Source organism: Mustela lutreola, chromosome 9, assembly GCF_030435805.1.
Source record: "Mustela lutreola isolate mMusLut2 chromosome 9, mMusLut2.pri, whole genome shotgun sequence".
NCBI classification, from domain to species: Eukaryota; Metazoa; Chordata; class Mammalia; order Carnivora; family Mustelidae; genus Mustela; species Mustela lutreola.
This window is the reverse complement of record NC_081298.1, coordinates 24,938,591-24,953,407: the sequence shown is the minus strand read 5'-3', so window position 1 is coordinate 24,953,407 and position 14,817 is coordinate 24,938,591. Positions and strand designations below refer to the sequence as shown.

Sequence of the window (14,817 nt, the reverse complement as noted above, 5' to 3'; positions counted from 1 at the left end):
GCGCCCTGGCCCCTTCTCATTCTTCATGTCACAGCTTGGATACCAACTTTTCAGAGAGGCCCTCCCTGACCACCCCTATATAACCCGCTCCCATCATTATCACATCATTTCCCTCACAGTACTTGACACTATCCAAAATGATGGAATCATTGTTTACTTGTTGTTGCCTGTTTCCCAGGCTCTCAGCTCTCTGAGAGGAGGGACGCATACTGTCCTGTTCATCGCAACATGCCCAGCAGCCAGCACAGAGCCTAACTCATGGAAGGACTTAATAAATAGCGATTGAATGAATAAATGATTGCATTATATTTTAGTTTGGGATCTCCAGAAACAGATCCCAAGATAAGGATTTGAGTGCAAGTCAGTGGTCTCAGGAAACACTACTAGGGTAATCAGGGAATGAAGGTAGGGGTGATAGCCAATAAAGAATGTTACCATGAGGGGCACCTCGGTGGCTCAGTCCATCAAGCCTTCAGCTCAGGTCATGATCCCAGGGTCCTGGCATGTAGCCCCACATCAGGCTCCCTGCTCATCAAGGTGTCTGCTTCTCCTCCCTCTGCCTCCCCCCACTCATAAATAAATAATCTTTTTTTTTAAAGGAGAAAATGTTACCATGGTGGGTATCTGGGCCTTAATTCCACTGGGAAGTTCTGGGAAACAGTGTAGTACACACACCTCAGGATTATTTCATCCAAGAGGAGAGGAAGCTAGAGCAGTTCTATGTGAGCCATCATGGTGGAAAGATGTTCCTGTGTGTACTAGTTCCTCAGCACTTCTGCTCTGTCTGTGCGTGCATGGACGTCTGTGGTTTGGAAGAAAGCCCTGTGTCAATAAGATGGAGACACTGGCCCCAGAACTTTGAAGAAGTAAGAATCTGAGGGCCCTGCTGCAATGACTTCTCTGACTCCTCATTAGAACTCTGAGGTTATTATTGGCCCACTTCAAGGCAGGAAAACTGAAAAGACAAAAGGTGGTCATATGCTGAAGCTGGCACAACCAGTGTGTGGCAGAACTGGGATCCACCCACAGGCCTGTTGGACCCCAAAATGCTGTTCTTACCACTGACTAAGTGAAAGTCAGACTGGCTGGGTGCCCACTGAGGCTTTGACACCATAATAGCCATGGCCAAGTTAATCAGCCCTGCTGATTCCCAGATTCATTGCTTATAAAGTGGCTGCTGTGGGGAGAATACACTGCACCTGGGGTAAGAGGATGGAGAGACAAGTAAGGAGAGCATTTAGGAGACTGTGGCAGTTGCCCAAAGATCAGAGTCCGGGACCATTGTGCTTTCTTGGGGCCATAAGGATGATGGAAACAAACCTGGATTTCAGGCATTCGAGAAACTGGAATTAAGTTCATCCTATCTCCTTAGATGACTGATGGGTGCCAGTTCAGTCAAAAATACAAAGACAAATTCAGGCCAATAGCTGTACTATGGTTCCTAATTTTTACTGTGGGTTCTCCAGATAACCTAGAATGCGATCTGATCACTTGGGGTAATTATTAGTACCATGAAAAATACAACGTTTCAGAAATCATGGGAAAAAAACTCTAGAGACAATTTACTGGACACTGGGATCTAAAGATTCCAGATGAAGAAATATTCAGGTTTACTGTGAAGTTTTTTACTGCAAAGGGAAGATGTCTTGTCCTAATGTGGCCATGGAGGGGGTGGTACCTGTGCCACACAGAGTCCCACTATGGTGGCAGCACCTGCATCTGTTATGAGTTATGTCGAGGGGGGCATGCCTTCCACATTGCCAAGGGCGACAATGCCCCTTCTCCCTCCCTGGCGACCATCAAGCATGGCCCCTGTCCTTCCACACATACCAGCTCCCTGTTTCAGGTCCTGCTTATGGTAGCACCATGGCCCTTCCCTCTTTACTCTCAGTCTTCCCCTCTTAAAGTCATGAGCAAGGAATTCTAGAGCTGGAAAAAAGCCAGCGTCAGAGTGTTCCAATATGGGAGTCAGGGGAAAGTCAGGGTTTGAACCCAGGTCTCTAAGGCTCTTAGAATTGGCTCTTTCAAATCTGGCCCTTCCCTTAGGAACCCCACAGGGAGATGTCCCCTTGCCCCTTCATGATCAGGGCAGGAGACTGCAATTCCATGGCCCATGGTACGAAGCTGGTAACATGAGGAATGTTCTCTGTTAGGCTGCACCGCCCAACACACACACACACACACACACACACACTCAACAGCTGTTCCCAACATCCCCTACTATCCTGCCCCACACACATACCAGCCCACCTGGGAACCAGGGACCATTTCCCACCACCTTCCCCATAACATCTCACCACATTCTTTTAAGCCTCTACTTTCAGTTGCCAGGTTGTAGAGTTTTAAATGCTGCTGTGTTTTGGACAATGAAGGTGATGAAAACAACCCCCCCCCCAGATTCCAGGAGTTTAGAAGCCCCTTTGTTCCATCTCACCCCAGGATCTCTCACCTGGGATGCCATTCCCCCTCTCCACCTACCTCTTACTGGTTGTGATAGTTCTGTTACTGAGCTCTTATTCCTCCCTTCCCCACTGACAGCTCAGTTACAGGACTTGTTTTGGCCAATAGAATGACAGAGGACATAACACAGACAGAGGATGTAACCATGCTTATGCAATTTGCTTGCCTTTGAACTCCAGTCACTTGCCAGGAGAAAAGAAAGTGCCTTGAGAGCTGATGTCCCTTCATCCTGGGCTCCAGAAAGAACACAGAGTGGACTTGAGCCAAACCCATAGCCTGGAGTAAAGCCACCCAGCCAAGCCCAGCTTATAAAGGTCAAGTTGCAGTCAACAGGCAGCCCCGGGAGCATGAAAATAAATACTTATGGCTGTGGTCACTGAGGTTGGGTTGGGTTTTTTTCCCCCATAGCATTACAGCAGCAGGAGCTGATTTTTATTATACTCTTTCAGATGAACTTTAGCTCCCATGTCTCCTTCTGAGAGAAACCTCCCCTAAACCCCTAGAGTAGGTCAGGTTCTCGCTGGCCCCTCTGCTATTTCCATGTCTGCTCAATCTGTACCACACATATGCTTGTGGGAGATCCTGCCAGATTTCTGTTCCCTGTGCATGGGAATCTGTCCGTCTTGCTCTCAGCAAATCAGCCTCTGGCCCCAAGAACTAGCACAGAGTAGGCACACACTAGATATTTTCTCAGATGAACAATGAATTGACAGATGGATGGGCAGATGTGTAGATACATAGGCAAGGCTGGAGTATCTCTGCTCACCTGAGTCTCCCCAGGCTTCCAGAACTATAGCTCTGGCTCTGGCTTGTTATGTGACTTCACGTGGTCCTCAGTTCCCTCCTGCGGAGGCTTGCTTAAAACTGCTCAGTCCAATACAACAGCCACCAGTCACATGTGGCTACTGAGCACTTGATACGCAGCTGGTGTGAATGAGGAACTAAATTTTACTTAAGTTTAATTCATTTTTTTAAGATTTTATTTATTTATTCAATAGAGAGAGAGAGAGAGAGATCACAAGTAGGCAGAGAGGCAGGCAGAGAGAGAAGAGGAAGCAGGTTCCCCACTGCACAGAGAGCCGGATGCGGGGCTCAATCCCAGGACCCTGAGATCACGACCTGAGCAGAAGGCAGAGGCCCAACCCACTGAGCCACTTAAGTTTAATTCATTTTAATTTAAAAACTGATGCTCAATTTAATTATTGGAAAATTTTAGTGCAGTTGGACTAACTTGGGCATGGGAATCTACTTTCTTTGACTATAAATTTTATGAAATATAAATATAAATCAAGAATTTCCAATTGGGAGGCCTGGGTGGTTCAGTGGGTTAAGCATCTCACTCTTGGTTTCGGCTCAGGTCATGATCTCAGGGTCATGAGATCCAGACCCACTTAGGGCTCTGCGCTCAGCTTGGGGTCTACCTGAGATTCTTTCCCCTGCACCTCCCTCCCTCTCTGTTCCCCCCTCTGCCTATGCTCTCACTCTCTAAAAATAAATAAATAAAATCTTAAAAAAAAAAAAAAGAATTTCCAATGAAAATTTGGCACTTAGGGATGTGCTATAGATATAAAACACACACCACATTTCAAAGAATTAGTACCCAGAAAAAGTAAAACATCTCAATAGATTTTTATATATGTGAAGTGATATTTTTGACACATTGAGTTAGATAAAACATATTATTAAAGTTATTCTCAGGGCGCCTGGATGGCTCAGTCATTTAAGCATCTGCCTTGGGCGCAGGTCATGATCCTGGGGTCCTGGGATCAAACCCTGCATCTGGCTCCCTGCTCAGTGGGGAGTCTGCTTCTCCCTCTTCCCCCAACACTTGTGCTCTCAAATCTATAAATAAAATATGTTTTAAAAAAATAAGGGGCCCCTGGGTGGCTCAATTGGTTAAGCATCTGCCTTTGGCTCAGGTCATGATCCCAGGCTCCTGGGACAGAGCCCCACAAAGCAAAGGGCATCCTGCTCAGCAGGCGGCCTCCTTGTCCCTCTCCCACTTCTGCTCCCCCTGCTTGTGCTCTTTCTGTCATATAAATAAATGAAATCTTTTTAAATATAAAATAAAAACAAAAAATAATTTTCACCTTTTTATATTTTAAAATGTGGCTACTAGAAAATGTTTAATTACACATGTGATTCACATTACATTTCTAATGGATAGTGCAGGGCCAGAATGTCTCCAAGGTGCACATGGCTCCAAAGCAATAAAGACCTGGTTTGAACCCATGCTTAGATGCCTCAGAGCTGTGTGACTCTGAGCAAGTCACTTTCCCTCTCTGAGCCACAGTTTCTGCATCTTTGAAATGGAGATCATAGGTGTGTGGTGATGATCCAATGAAGAAATGTAAGCAAAGTGCCTGGCAGAGAGCAAGCAGTCTCCAATCATAAGCTCTCATTACTGACACTGATCTTCTGGACAGCACAAACAAGTAGAGAGTTATAAACGTGGCATATTCACATCCAGCCAGCACATTACAGCTTCTAAAGAACATTCCACAAACCATTTTCTAAGTGTCCTCTCCCCCACAGGAAAGGAGCCTGAGGCTCTCTATGATGTGGTGTTGGTTTTTTTTTTTTTTTTAAGATTTTGTGTATTTATTTGACAGGGAGAGAGAGAGAGCGAGCACATAAACAGGGGGAGCAGCAGCAGAGGGAGAGGAAGAAGCAGGCTCCCCACTGAGCAAGCAGCCTGATGTGGGGCTCGATCCCAGCACCCTGGGATCATGACCTGAGCCAAAGGCAGACACTTAGCCATCTGAGCCATCCAGGTGCCCCTCTATGATGGCTTTAAAATAGGTCCACAGATTCTCTGACATTCCTTTCTTCAATAAATGGAGCCTAATTTCCCTCCCCTTGAGTGTCAGCTAGACTTAGTGACTCCCTTCTAATGACTAGAATAAAAGCAGAACTGACAGTATGAGATATCCAAGTCTGGGTCATAAGAGGCATTGTCGATTCCTCTTGGCTCTATCTTCTGTGTCACTCCCTCTGGGGGAAGCCAGCTGCCTTGTCACAAGTGTACTTGAGCAGCCCTCGGTTAGGCCCGTAGGGTAAAGAACTAGGGCTTCCTGCCAGCAGCCAAATGCATGAGCAATGTTGGGAATAGATCCTCTAGTCCCAGTCAAGCTTTCAAATGAGAACATCCCCAGCCAATACCTTGACTGCAACCTCATAAAAAAAAAAACCCTGAGTCAACAATATCCCAGCTTAGCCTCTCACATATTCCTGATCCACAGAACCTGAAAAATAATAAACTTCAAGCTGTTAGATTTGGGGGTGATTTGTCACACAATAATAGATAACAAATACACTTTCTTTATGGCCCCGTGGTTAAAGGTCTGCTCTTCTCCAGGAAAAGAGCCCCAGTCCTGGGTCTGGTTCATCTTGGGACTATGGCGGCCACCAAAGAGTCCAGAGACCAAGGCACAAACCACAGACACTAGGCCAGGCTGCCTATGTGCTCACAGGCTCTTTATTTATCCAAGAGGAAGGAGGAGAGAGGATGAAGAGAAAAACCGACGCCCCAGGTGGTAGAGCTGAGGGGAGAAATGAACAGAAAGGTTCCTCCTCTTTCTCTTGCCATGGACCCCAGGGAACTCCAGCTTCAGAGGAGGCCTCTGAGGGTGCTTAGGAGCCTCTAGGAGGCCTGGCAGTTGTTGTCTGGGGTCAGGATCCCCACAGGGGCACGTCCCAGGCTCGGAATGGCTTTTGTGTACACAAAATATCTCTCTGCAAAAGGCACTGGTGGGGGAATGGTGGGGCAGCTGGGAGGTTACCCCATCACAGGCAGGATCCACTGTGTCCTGAGTCCGGGTCCCAGTCCCAAGACCATCCCAGACTCCCTTAGAGGCTGGGACTCCAATCTCTTATTCCTTTCCACTCCCTTCCCTCAGCCCAGTGGTGAGCAGGCAGTCAGCGGAGGGCCAGGTCAGGCCAGGTGACAGATACCCTCTCTTCAGGGCGAGTGCTTCCAGTGACCTCTAGGCCAGAAGCCCCAGGCGGGTGACTTTGGCCGAGAGGAAAGAGTGGATGATGAAGACCATGGTTTTGGGGCACGAGTGCAGGTCCAGCTGCTGCAGGGTGGATGGAAAGAAGGGTCAGGAGCCCCACCCAGCCTGGCCGCTGGGACAACACAGCCTCCCGCCCCCTCCACTCACAATCTCTCCTTCAGCACCCCCGAAGTCCAGGAAGAGGAGGCTGGCACCGTCATCCGAGGACATCTGCAGCTTCTCAAAGGGCTGTCGAAGCAGCACAGCTCGAGCTGCACCGGGCTCCGCCGCCCACAGTGTGAAGCCCTTGTCGATGTGCACAGAAAGGCTGCAGGGCCGGCCATTCCACGTGCAGGCTGTGGGGGCAAGAGGGGACAACGTGGGCACAGGCACAGCTGGCCTCTCAGAGACCATGAGCCCCACAGCCGACCCTCGTCAGTAATGCCACAAATGGGGCTTGAGTACTGCTCAGGACGGGGAGCTCACTGCCTGGTAGACCATCTGTACATTTACCCCGCCTGGAGTTGCCCCCATCCTCAAATACAGAAAAATGGGCTCACGGAGAAACTCTACCCCACTTCAAGTCCCACGTCCAGAAGTAGAAAGGGAAGCTTAAACTCCGTCGTGTTCGGAAGGCCCACTCCCTCTCTCCCTATAAAGGTTATCAGGAGATCCACCAAACATGGCCCTTGAAGCCCTTAGAGACCCGCTGAATTGCCCCATTAAATGTGAACTTTGGATAAACAATGGATAATTTGGACATATTTACACTGAGAAAGTATTTGTTGTTTTCTGAAATTCACATTTAAGTGGGTGTCCTATGGTTTATCTGGCAACTGTACCCCAGGGGCATCACAAAGCTGGGGCAAGAAAACCCAGGGCAAAGAGTCTTACTACCCACTGGGGCACCTGCACATCCAAAAGAGAGAGCTCCTAGGGACCCCAAAGCCCACTTCTTATCCCCATCCTGAAGCACCCTACAGAAGGAAGTTTGAATGCTTCTGGGGGTGAGAGGTTCATCACCCGAGAGGCACTCCCAGATCCGCCCAGCCCACCTGTCGACACCTCTTGCACACCCTCCGCAGCCCGGTGACAGCCATCCACCAGCTGGCGGGTCCAGGCGGCCAGCTCCTGCGGCGACTCCACGCTGAACAGGTGAGTATCCACACCATGACGTGTGCCCGTGCGCAGGGCGAAAGACAGCTCTGTATCATAGGGCACCGAACCCTTGGAGGGACCTGAGTGCACCAGCCTAGGGGTGGCGGGGTGGAGTGGAGGGGAAGGGCAAAGTGTGATATCTCAGACAATGGGGAAATCGGCCATGAGGGTGGTGACCCGGGGAAGGGCCCCTGTGACTCCTTTACCACCTCATCAGTGAACAGGACTTCCAGCTCTGCCCTGACAGACTCACCGGGCCCACCTCCTGCCATCCTTTCCCTGCTCCCGAAACTCCGCCCAAGCTAGTGTCTTCAAACACGTGGAGCACATTCTTGCCTCAGCACAGCTGCACAGGCTGTTCCCTCTGTCAAGGACACGCTTCCCTGATGACCTGCATGGCTCCCTCCCTCACTCCCTTCAGATCTTTGCTCAGATGTCATCTCTGGAAGCCGTCCCTGACCTCCCTGTCTAAAATAGCATGCCTGGCACTCACTAGCCTTACTTTTCATCATGATAACCAGAAATGATACGTATTCTTTATTTGCTCCACTTGGTTTTTGGTTGTCTTTTCCGCTAGAATATCATCTAGGATACAAATTTTTGTCTAATTGGTTCACCACTCTCTTCTCAGCAATGAAAGCAATGCCCAGCATGTAGTAGGTGTTCAACAAACATTTGTGACCTGAATTAATGAGTCCCTTGATTAGTTTGGCAATCCATGACCAGCTTATTCCTGGTACACATCTGGCTCCTGACCCATGAGCTGGAGCCCCATCCAGGGCCAGTGGCCCAGGCACTTGGTTTGATTCCCACTTGCTGTGTTAACCTAGGGTAACTCACTCCCCCTCTCTGGGCAACAGACACAGAGCTCTGGCCCCTAGCCCTCTTTGCTCCTCACTCCACACACTCTCTCATAACTTCAGCTACCCACTAGAGCTGCTATGACACCCAGTTTCCTGTTCTCAAGCCCAGAACTATAAACCCATAACTCCCCAAGATTACCATCCAAACTCCCTATCCGTCCCCCACTCAACTCGGCAACTTGCTCCAGCCTCCCCCTTTTGCACTCCCACCCCTAGTCCCATTGCTCATCCAGACACAAGCTCCAAACCTCCCATTCATCCATTCTTCCTGGACACCTCCCTCACCCTCCCCATCTGGCAAGCACTAAGCCCAGTTAATTTTACCACCCATGTGCCTTCCAATGCAAATGCGGCCTTTCCTCTCCATCTGCTGCCTCCACCCACCTCTACCATCTCTCCTGCATGACTGTACCAGCCTCCCAGCTTCCATCCTGCCCCCTCCAATGCATTTCCCATGTGGCAGCCACAGGAATTCTTCTAAAACTCAACCCAAGTCGGGGCACCTGGGTGGCTCAGACGGGTAAGCACCAGACTCCTGATTCTGTTTCAGGTCATGATCTCAGGGTTGTGAGATCAAACCCCACTTTGGGTTCTGCATTCAACAGGGAATCTGCTTTGGATTCTCTCTCTCCTTCTCCCTCTCCTTTTGCACAACACGCCCACCGATCACTCTTATTGTCTCTCTAAAATAAATAAATAAAGGGGGACCATGATGGCTCAGTCAGTTGAGTATCTGCCTTCTGCTCAGATCATGATCTCAAGGATAGAGCCTCCGCATAGGGCTCCTTGCTCATCAGGATATCAGATGCCCGGCAGGGGGAAGAGGGAGGTGGTCTGCTTCTCCCTCTCCCTCTGCCCCTCTCCTCCTCCTGCTCTCTCTTGCATTCTCTGTCTCTCTCATAAATAAATAAAATCTTTAAAAATTAAAATAAATCTTTTTTAAAAAGCTTAAAAAATAATTTATTTTTTTTAATTTATTTGACAGACAGAGATCACAAGTAGGCAGAGAGACAGGCAGAGAGAGGAAGGAAAGCAGGCTCCCTGCTGAGCAGAGAGCCCGATGCGGGGCTCGATCCCAGGACCCTGAGATCATGACCTGAGCCGAAAGCAGAGGCTTTAACCCACTGAGCCACCCGGGGGCCCCCCAAAATAATTTTTTTTAATTAAACATACACACACACAAACACTTCACTTCCCTCCCAGGCTAAAACCCTTCCACTGGGCCACAACTCTTAAGATAAAGCTACTTGCATTCCTTAACCGGGCAGGAGAGTCTCCACAAGATCAGGCCCTGCCAGCTTCCTGCCTTGTTTCTCTTCATTTCCTGTATAGAGTCTACATCCCACTTATAGCACACTTGGAGCTCCATGAACACCCTGTAGCCCTTAATACTTCTGTAACTTTGACCATGTTGCTCTCTGTGTAAGATGCTCTTCCACTTTTTCTGAAATAGCAAACTTCTACTCATCCGTCAAAGCCCAGCTCAACAGCACCTCCTGCTAAAGCCTTGCCCATCAGACCAGGCAGCGTGAAGGGGTTCCTAAACTCTGTGCTATGGAGGCTGTTCCTAGAGCAGCCTCCCCCACCAGACTGGATACTCCCTCAGGGCAGACTGTTGGGATCAGCTCCCTGTCCCCTGAACCATGCTGCACAGATTGGGGCAGAGTAGGTGTCAATCAGTGAGTGACTAGTGGGACCTCGCATCCTTCTCTTGCAAGCCCCCATTCTACAGATAAAGAAACTAAGGCCCAGATAACATAGACACTTGCTTCAAGTCACCTGGCAAATAACCCAGGGCAGAATGAGGCTGGAATCCCCCAGCTCTGAGGCCCATGGAGAGCATCACCCCCACCCAACCTCTGGGTGAGACAGGCACCCCTGCCTGCCCACGGATACCTGGTGGCAATGAGGGGGGCCGAACGGGCTGGCTGACTCAGAGCCTCACGGGTCTGGGGTAGATGGCAGTAGAGAAGCAGCTCCTTCTCGGTCAGCAAGGCCAAGGTGGGTGCTGTGCCCCCACTGGGCAGCTGCAGGGGGCAAGCCAACAGTGAGGAGGGGCAGTGAGGGGAGCGGTCAGAGGGCCAGGAAGGAGTGGGATCCTGCCCAGGAATGTGGTTAGCTCCAGGGGAGGGGTCAAGGTGGGGGACTGAGGCCTGGCCCAGCAGGCACCTGCTCAGTCAGCCAGCCGATATGCTTGATGTCCTGGCTCCCAGCTGTGCTGGTGGCCGCCAGCAGCGCCTGCAGCTCGTCCTTGACCCAAGGCATCAGAGTGTTGACCTGGGCCTGGATAGCAGCTGCCCACGACTTTGCGCTAGCCTCGTCCTTGGCTCTCAGGAAGAGGGTGTCTTGGCCATCTGCTGAACAGATCTCCAGATACCTGCAGGCACAAACAGAGGGGAGGGGAGGACCAGCTTGTGGGGCTGCAGCTGCCCAACCTTGAAACCTGGCCCCAAACCCCATTCTTTGCAAAACCAGGAGAAACCACAGGGAATCCGAGAGATGGTGGGGAGGGACACTCCCTGCGGGGGGCTCCAGCCACAAGTGGGGCTTCGTAGGGCCTAAGCAACAAGAGACTATGACACATACACACACAGGCATATACATACAAATTAAACACATATGCAAACATGTGTGATAGGAGCCAAAATCACTGCGTGAGGATTTATGATCTTACTTTTCTTCTCCTGGTTTCTAAGAAGGATTCTCCTTCTGAGCCAGCTCCTGGCTCCTCCCTTGTGGCACAGGATGCAAGTAATAAACTAACGGGGGCGGGGGTGGGGGGAGAGCGTGGAAACTGAGAGGCCAAGTCAGTCTGCATAAAAAGAGCTGGAGGAGTGGAGAACGGAGAAGGGATGGAGAAAAAAAAGCCATGTGGACAACTGTGGGGGAAGGGTTTCTGGGAGGTACCGAGAGGAGCAGTGACAGGGAAAGGATTTTTAAATGTTATGTTTGAACCATGAAAGACTCGCTCCTCTTTGCCCTTTCTGTCACAGATGAAGTGAGACAGAAACTGGAGAATGGCTCCCACGATACCTATTCCAACCCCCTTCTCCTTTGCCTCCCTCTACTGCAGAACTAGGAAGGGAAGTACCTGAATTCCCACCTCCCTTGCAGCTAGGGCTGGCCACCAGGTCCAAGCACGAGACATAGACAGAAGTCTCTGGCAAGGACGTCCCCTCCCAACTGAAGGGAAAGCTTCCCTAGATGGGGTGGTTACTCTCCAAAGATGGCTTCCACCAAATCCCTGCCTCCCTGTCCACACTGTCTACTCTTCTCATCAAGTGGTGAAATTTCTTTCTCTTCTCCTTGACCTTGTAACTTGGTTTGACAAATAAAATGTGACAGAAGTGACATTCTGGCATTTCCAAGCCACCACGAAGTCCAAGGACCCTGCGACCAACTACCCTGAGAGGAAGAACAAACCAGGCACATAGAAAGGCCTTGCGGAAAGAGGACTGCTTAGCCAGCCCCTGGCTGTTCCAACTATTCTAGCTGAGGCAGCAGCCATGGGGGCGAAGCAGCCATCTTGTACTTCCAGCCCCCGCAGACACCACAAAAAGCAGAAGAACTGGCCAGCCGAGCCAGCTCGGATTATAGATTTATAAGAAATAATGAACTGTTATCTTTGAAGACACTATATTTTAGGATGGTTTGTTATGTGGCAAAGGAACAAAATGCCAGGAGAAAAACTCCTTTGCCTTTTGCCTTCTTCCTGCCTGGAATACGGACACAGGCTTCAAGGTACAATCACCATTCTACCTCTAAGAAGAAAATACACAATGAAAATGGCAGAGGAGAAGCTAGAAACTTGATTCATTACGGGCATTCTTGAGGAGCGAAAAAAGCCTAATTAGCCGATCCTGAACCATTTCTCAAACACGTGGAAAAGTTAACCCGCCCTTTATTTTAGCCATTGCTTACTGGCCTTCCTGATACTTGCAGCTCAGTGTGATCCTAACACGTAGTAAAAGTGTGAAATATTTTTCATTACAGTTTGGTTACCAGATCGTGCTCCTTTGACTGGGATATTTAGTGCTGATAAGGAACCACAGGTATATCCAAGTTATCTGTTTTACACACGTGCCCACAGTCAAGCACGCGTGTACACACACACACACACGTGGATATTAACACAAACATACACAAACACATAGGCACAAATCTATACCCACACCCATGCAAACACTCACATAGGCACACAAACGCTTGCATTTACTGTCAACTCCACATGAACAAACAGAAAACACACAAACACATGTTTCGGGTGATGTCTGGGATCAGGCTGGGAACCACGATTTACCTAATGTTCAGTAAGTCTCAGGAATAACTAATACCACCTCGCCTTCATCCAACACAAAACGCCCCTTTGGTGGAACATCTTAAGTGACCTGCAAATCACCAGCTCTTGCCTCGTGGGGGCAGCTAGAGTTGGGATAGCGGGTAGGGCTAGGCCGCGGGATGCTGAACCTCCAGGCCAACGTTGGGTGTCAGCCGGCATTGAACCTCAGCTGTACCTAGGACTCACAGCAAAAGCCTTTTATGGTCACTCTATGTAAACACCACCCCTGATCCTGCATACCCCACTCGGTCAACATATTCTCCAGTCAACCACCACATCCCTCAGGCACCTGAAGTTTCTAAAGCGGAGAAGGCTACTGGGAATGAGGCAAGTTCTATCCCTTCCTGGATGTGTGATCTTGGGCAGGTTACTGCCTCTCTCTGTCCTCATCTACAAAATGGGGCTGAAATAATGGGCCTTTGCTCATAGGGGTGCTGCAAGAGTTAAATTAAATTGTGCATGGTAAACACTCAATAGTGTTGGCTCTTACCAATCTTACCATCAGTGAACTGGTAAAGGCTGCCCATATGTGAAGGACAGTCACTTTCCACGGCCCTGACATGAACGCTACTGGACATCTACAAACCTCAGCAGAGTTAGAAGAAACTTGACGGGATCACTGAGTCTAGAAACTTTATTTCCCAGTGAGGAAGCTAAAGGTCAGTGAGGAAAAGGGACTAGTTCAAGGAGAACCAGGACTGGACCCCAGGGCTCTTCTACAGTCCAAGCTCCTCCTCAGATGTGAGCTGTTCAGAGGAGAAGAGAAAACCCAAGCGCACCACCATCCTCTTCACTCTTACACCCATTCAACAAACAAACATTTCTTAAGCCCTGCTATGTTCAGGCATTGTGCTGGTCACTTGCAACACACCGCCATCTTTCCTTCGGCCCCACCACTCATCTCTGTCTGAGTTGCCCCCCCACCCCAGACTTACCTGGGCTCTGGGTCACTGGGGGTGCACCTCCTCGAGACATATGCCATCTTCAAGGACACATGTTTGGCATCACTGAGGTCCCGGGGTGGGGGGCCAGGGGAAGATGGCTGTCGCTGAAGGGGTGAAGCAGGAGGCGAGTCCCAACCAACTGAGGTCCCGCTGGCAGAGTTCTTAAAATATGGTGAGACCTCCTTCATGTACTTGACTGGTCAGAGGACAGGTCAGCAGTTACTGTCGTGACATGGGCTCCCATGCAGCACACATCACAGCTGTCACTAATTCATAAGAGTTTAATTTATGTCCCATATCACTATCCTCCTCTAGGTTAAAGTCTCTGACAGGGCAGCGTGGTAGAAAATACTAGATGCATGCCAACATCCGTGCTCTCCTGTTTCCCCTGGCTTATAGAAGCATGCCCATGCTGCCTGGAAGAAAAACCACACTTCCCAGCCTCCTTTGCAGCTAGGTGTAGTCACATGACTAAGTTCTAACCAAGTAAGTAGAAGTGTTTGGACCTTTGGGATGACTGCTTAAAGGGACTTGACAACAGCTACAACAAGGCGATGAAAGAGCACTGAGACAGGAGTCAGGAGGTGGGACTGCTCTTCCACTGACCCATTGTTTGCCTCTATTTCTTCAGTTTGCTCATCTGCAAGGAGGAGGCATGAAATGACATGGTCCTATGGGGCCATGCCAATTGTCCTCCAAGATAGAGATAGCCTTCCAGCTTGAGACCCTTTTCCAGGCTCCCTTATAGCTATGAGTACTTATGTGACCAAGTCTGGCAAATAGGATGAGAGCAGAAGGGATGTGTACCACTGCCAAGGTCTGCCTATTAAAGAGGCATGCCCTTCCTTTCCTCCTCTGTTCCCCTGACAGGGTCAAGCTGGCTGGGACACAGACTGGTGAAGCACCATCTTGACCATGAGGTCATGAGCCACGGTCTAAGGAAGGCTGACCAACAAAACAGAAATAAATGGATGCTGACACTTTGGAGATGCCACATCAGACATGGTCTGTTTCCTAAGAAAGCAAGAATTTCTATTATATGTATTTGTAAAAGATAT

The 14,817-nt window shown here is 49.5% G+C and overlaps 1 protein-coding gene across 2 annotated transcripts in view; it reads right to left on the bottom strand.

The window, feature by feature from the left end:
- Positions 1-5,916: 5,916 nt before the first annotated feature.
- Positions 5,917-14,817, bottom strand: part of SNTA1 (syntrophin alpha 1) — an 88,716-nt gene continuing 79,815 nt past the window's right edge. For both annotated transcript variants that reach the window (XM_059133531.1, XM_059133530.1), the window contains exons 3-8: positions 13,751-13,955; positions 10,646-10,853; positions 10,373-10,503; positions 7,511-7,707; positions 6,624-6,811; positions 5,917-6,539 (exon numbers count right to left, since the gene is read on the bottom strand). In XM_059133531.1, coding sequence (XP_058989514.1) covers positions 6,447-6,539; positions 6,624-6,811; positions 7,511-7,707; positions 10,373-10,503; positions 10,646-10,853; positions 13,751-13,955 — 1,022 coding nt within the window. In that variant the 3' untranslated portion in view covers positions 5,917-6,446. The remainder of the gene's footprint in view (positions 6,540-6,623; positions 6,812-7,510; positions 7,708-10,372; positions 10,504-10,645; positions 10,854-13,750; positions 13,956-14,817) is intronic.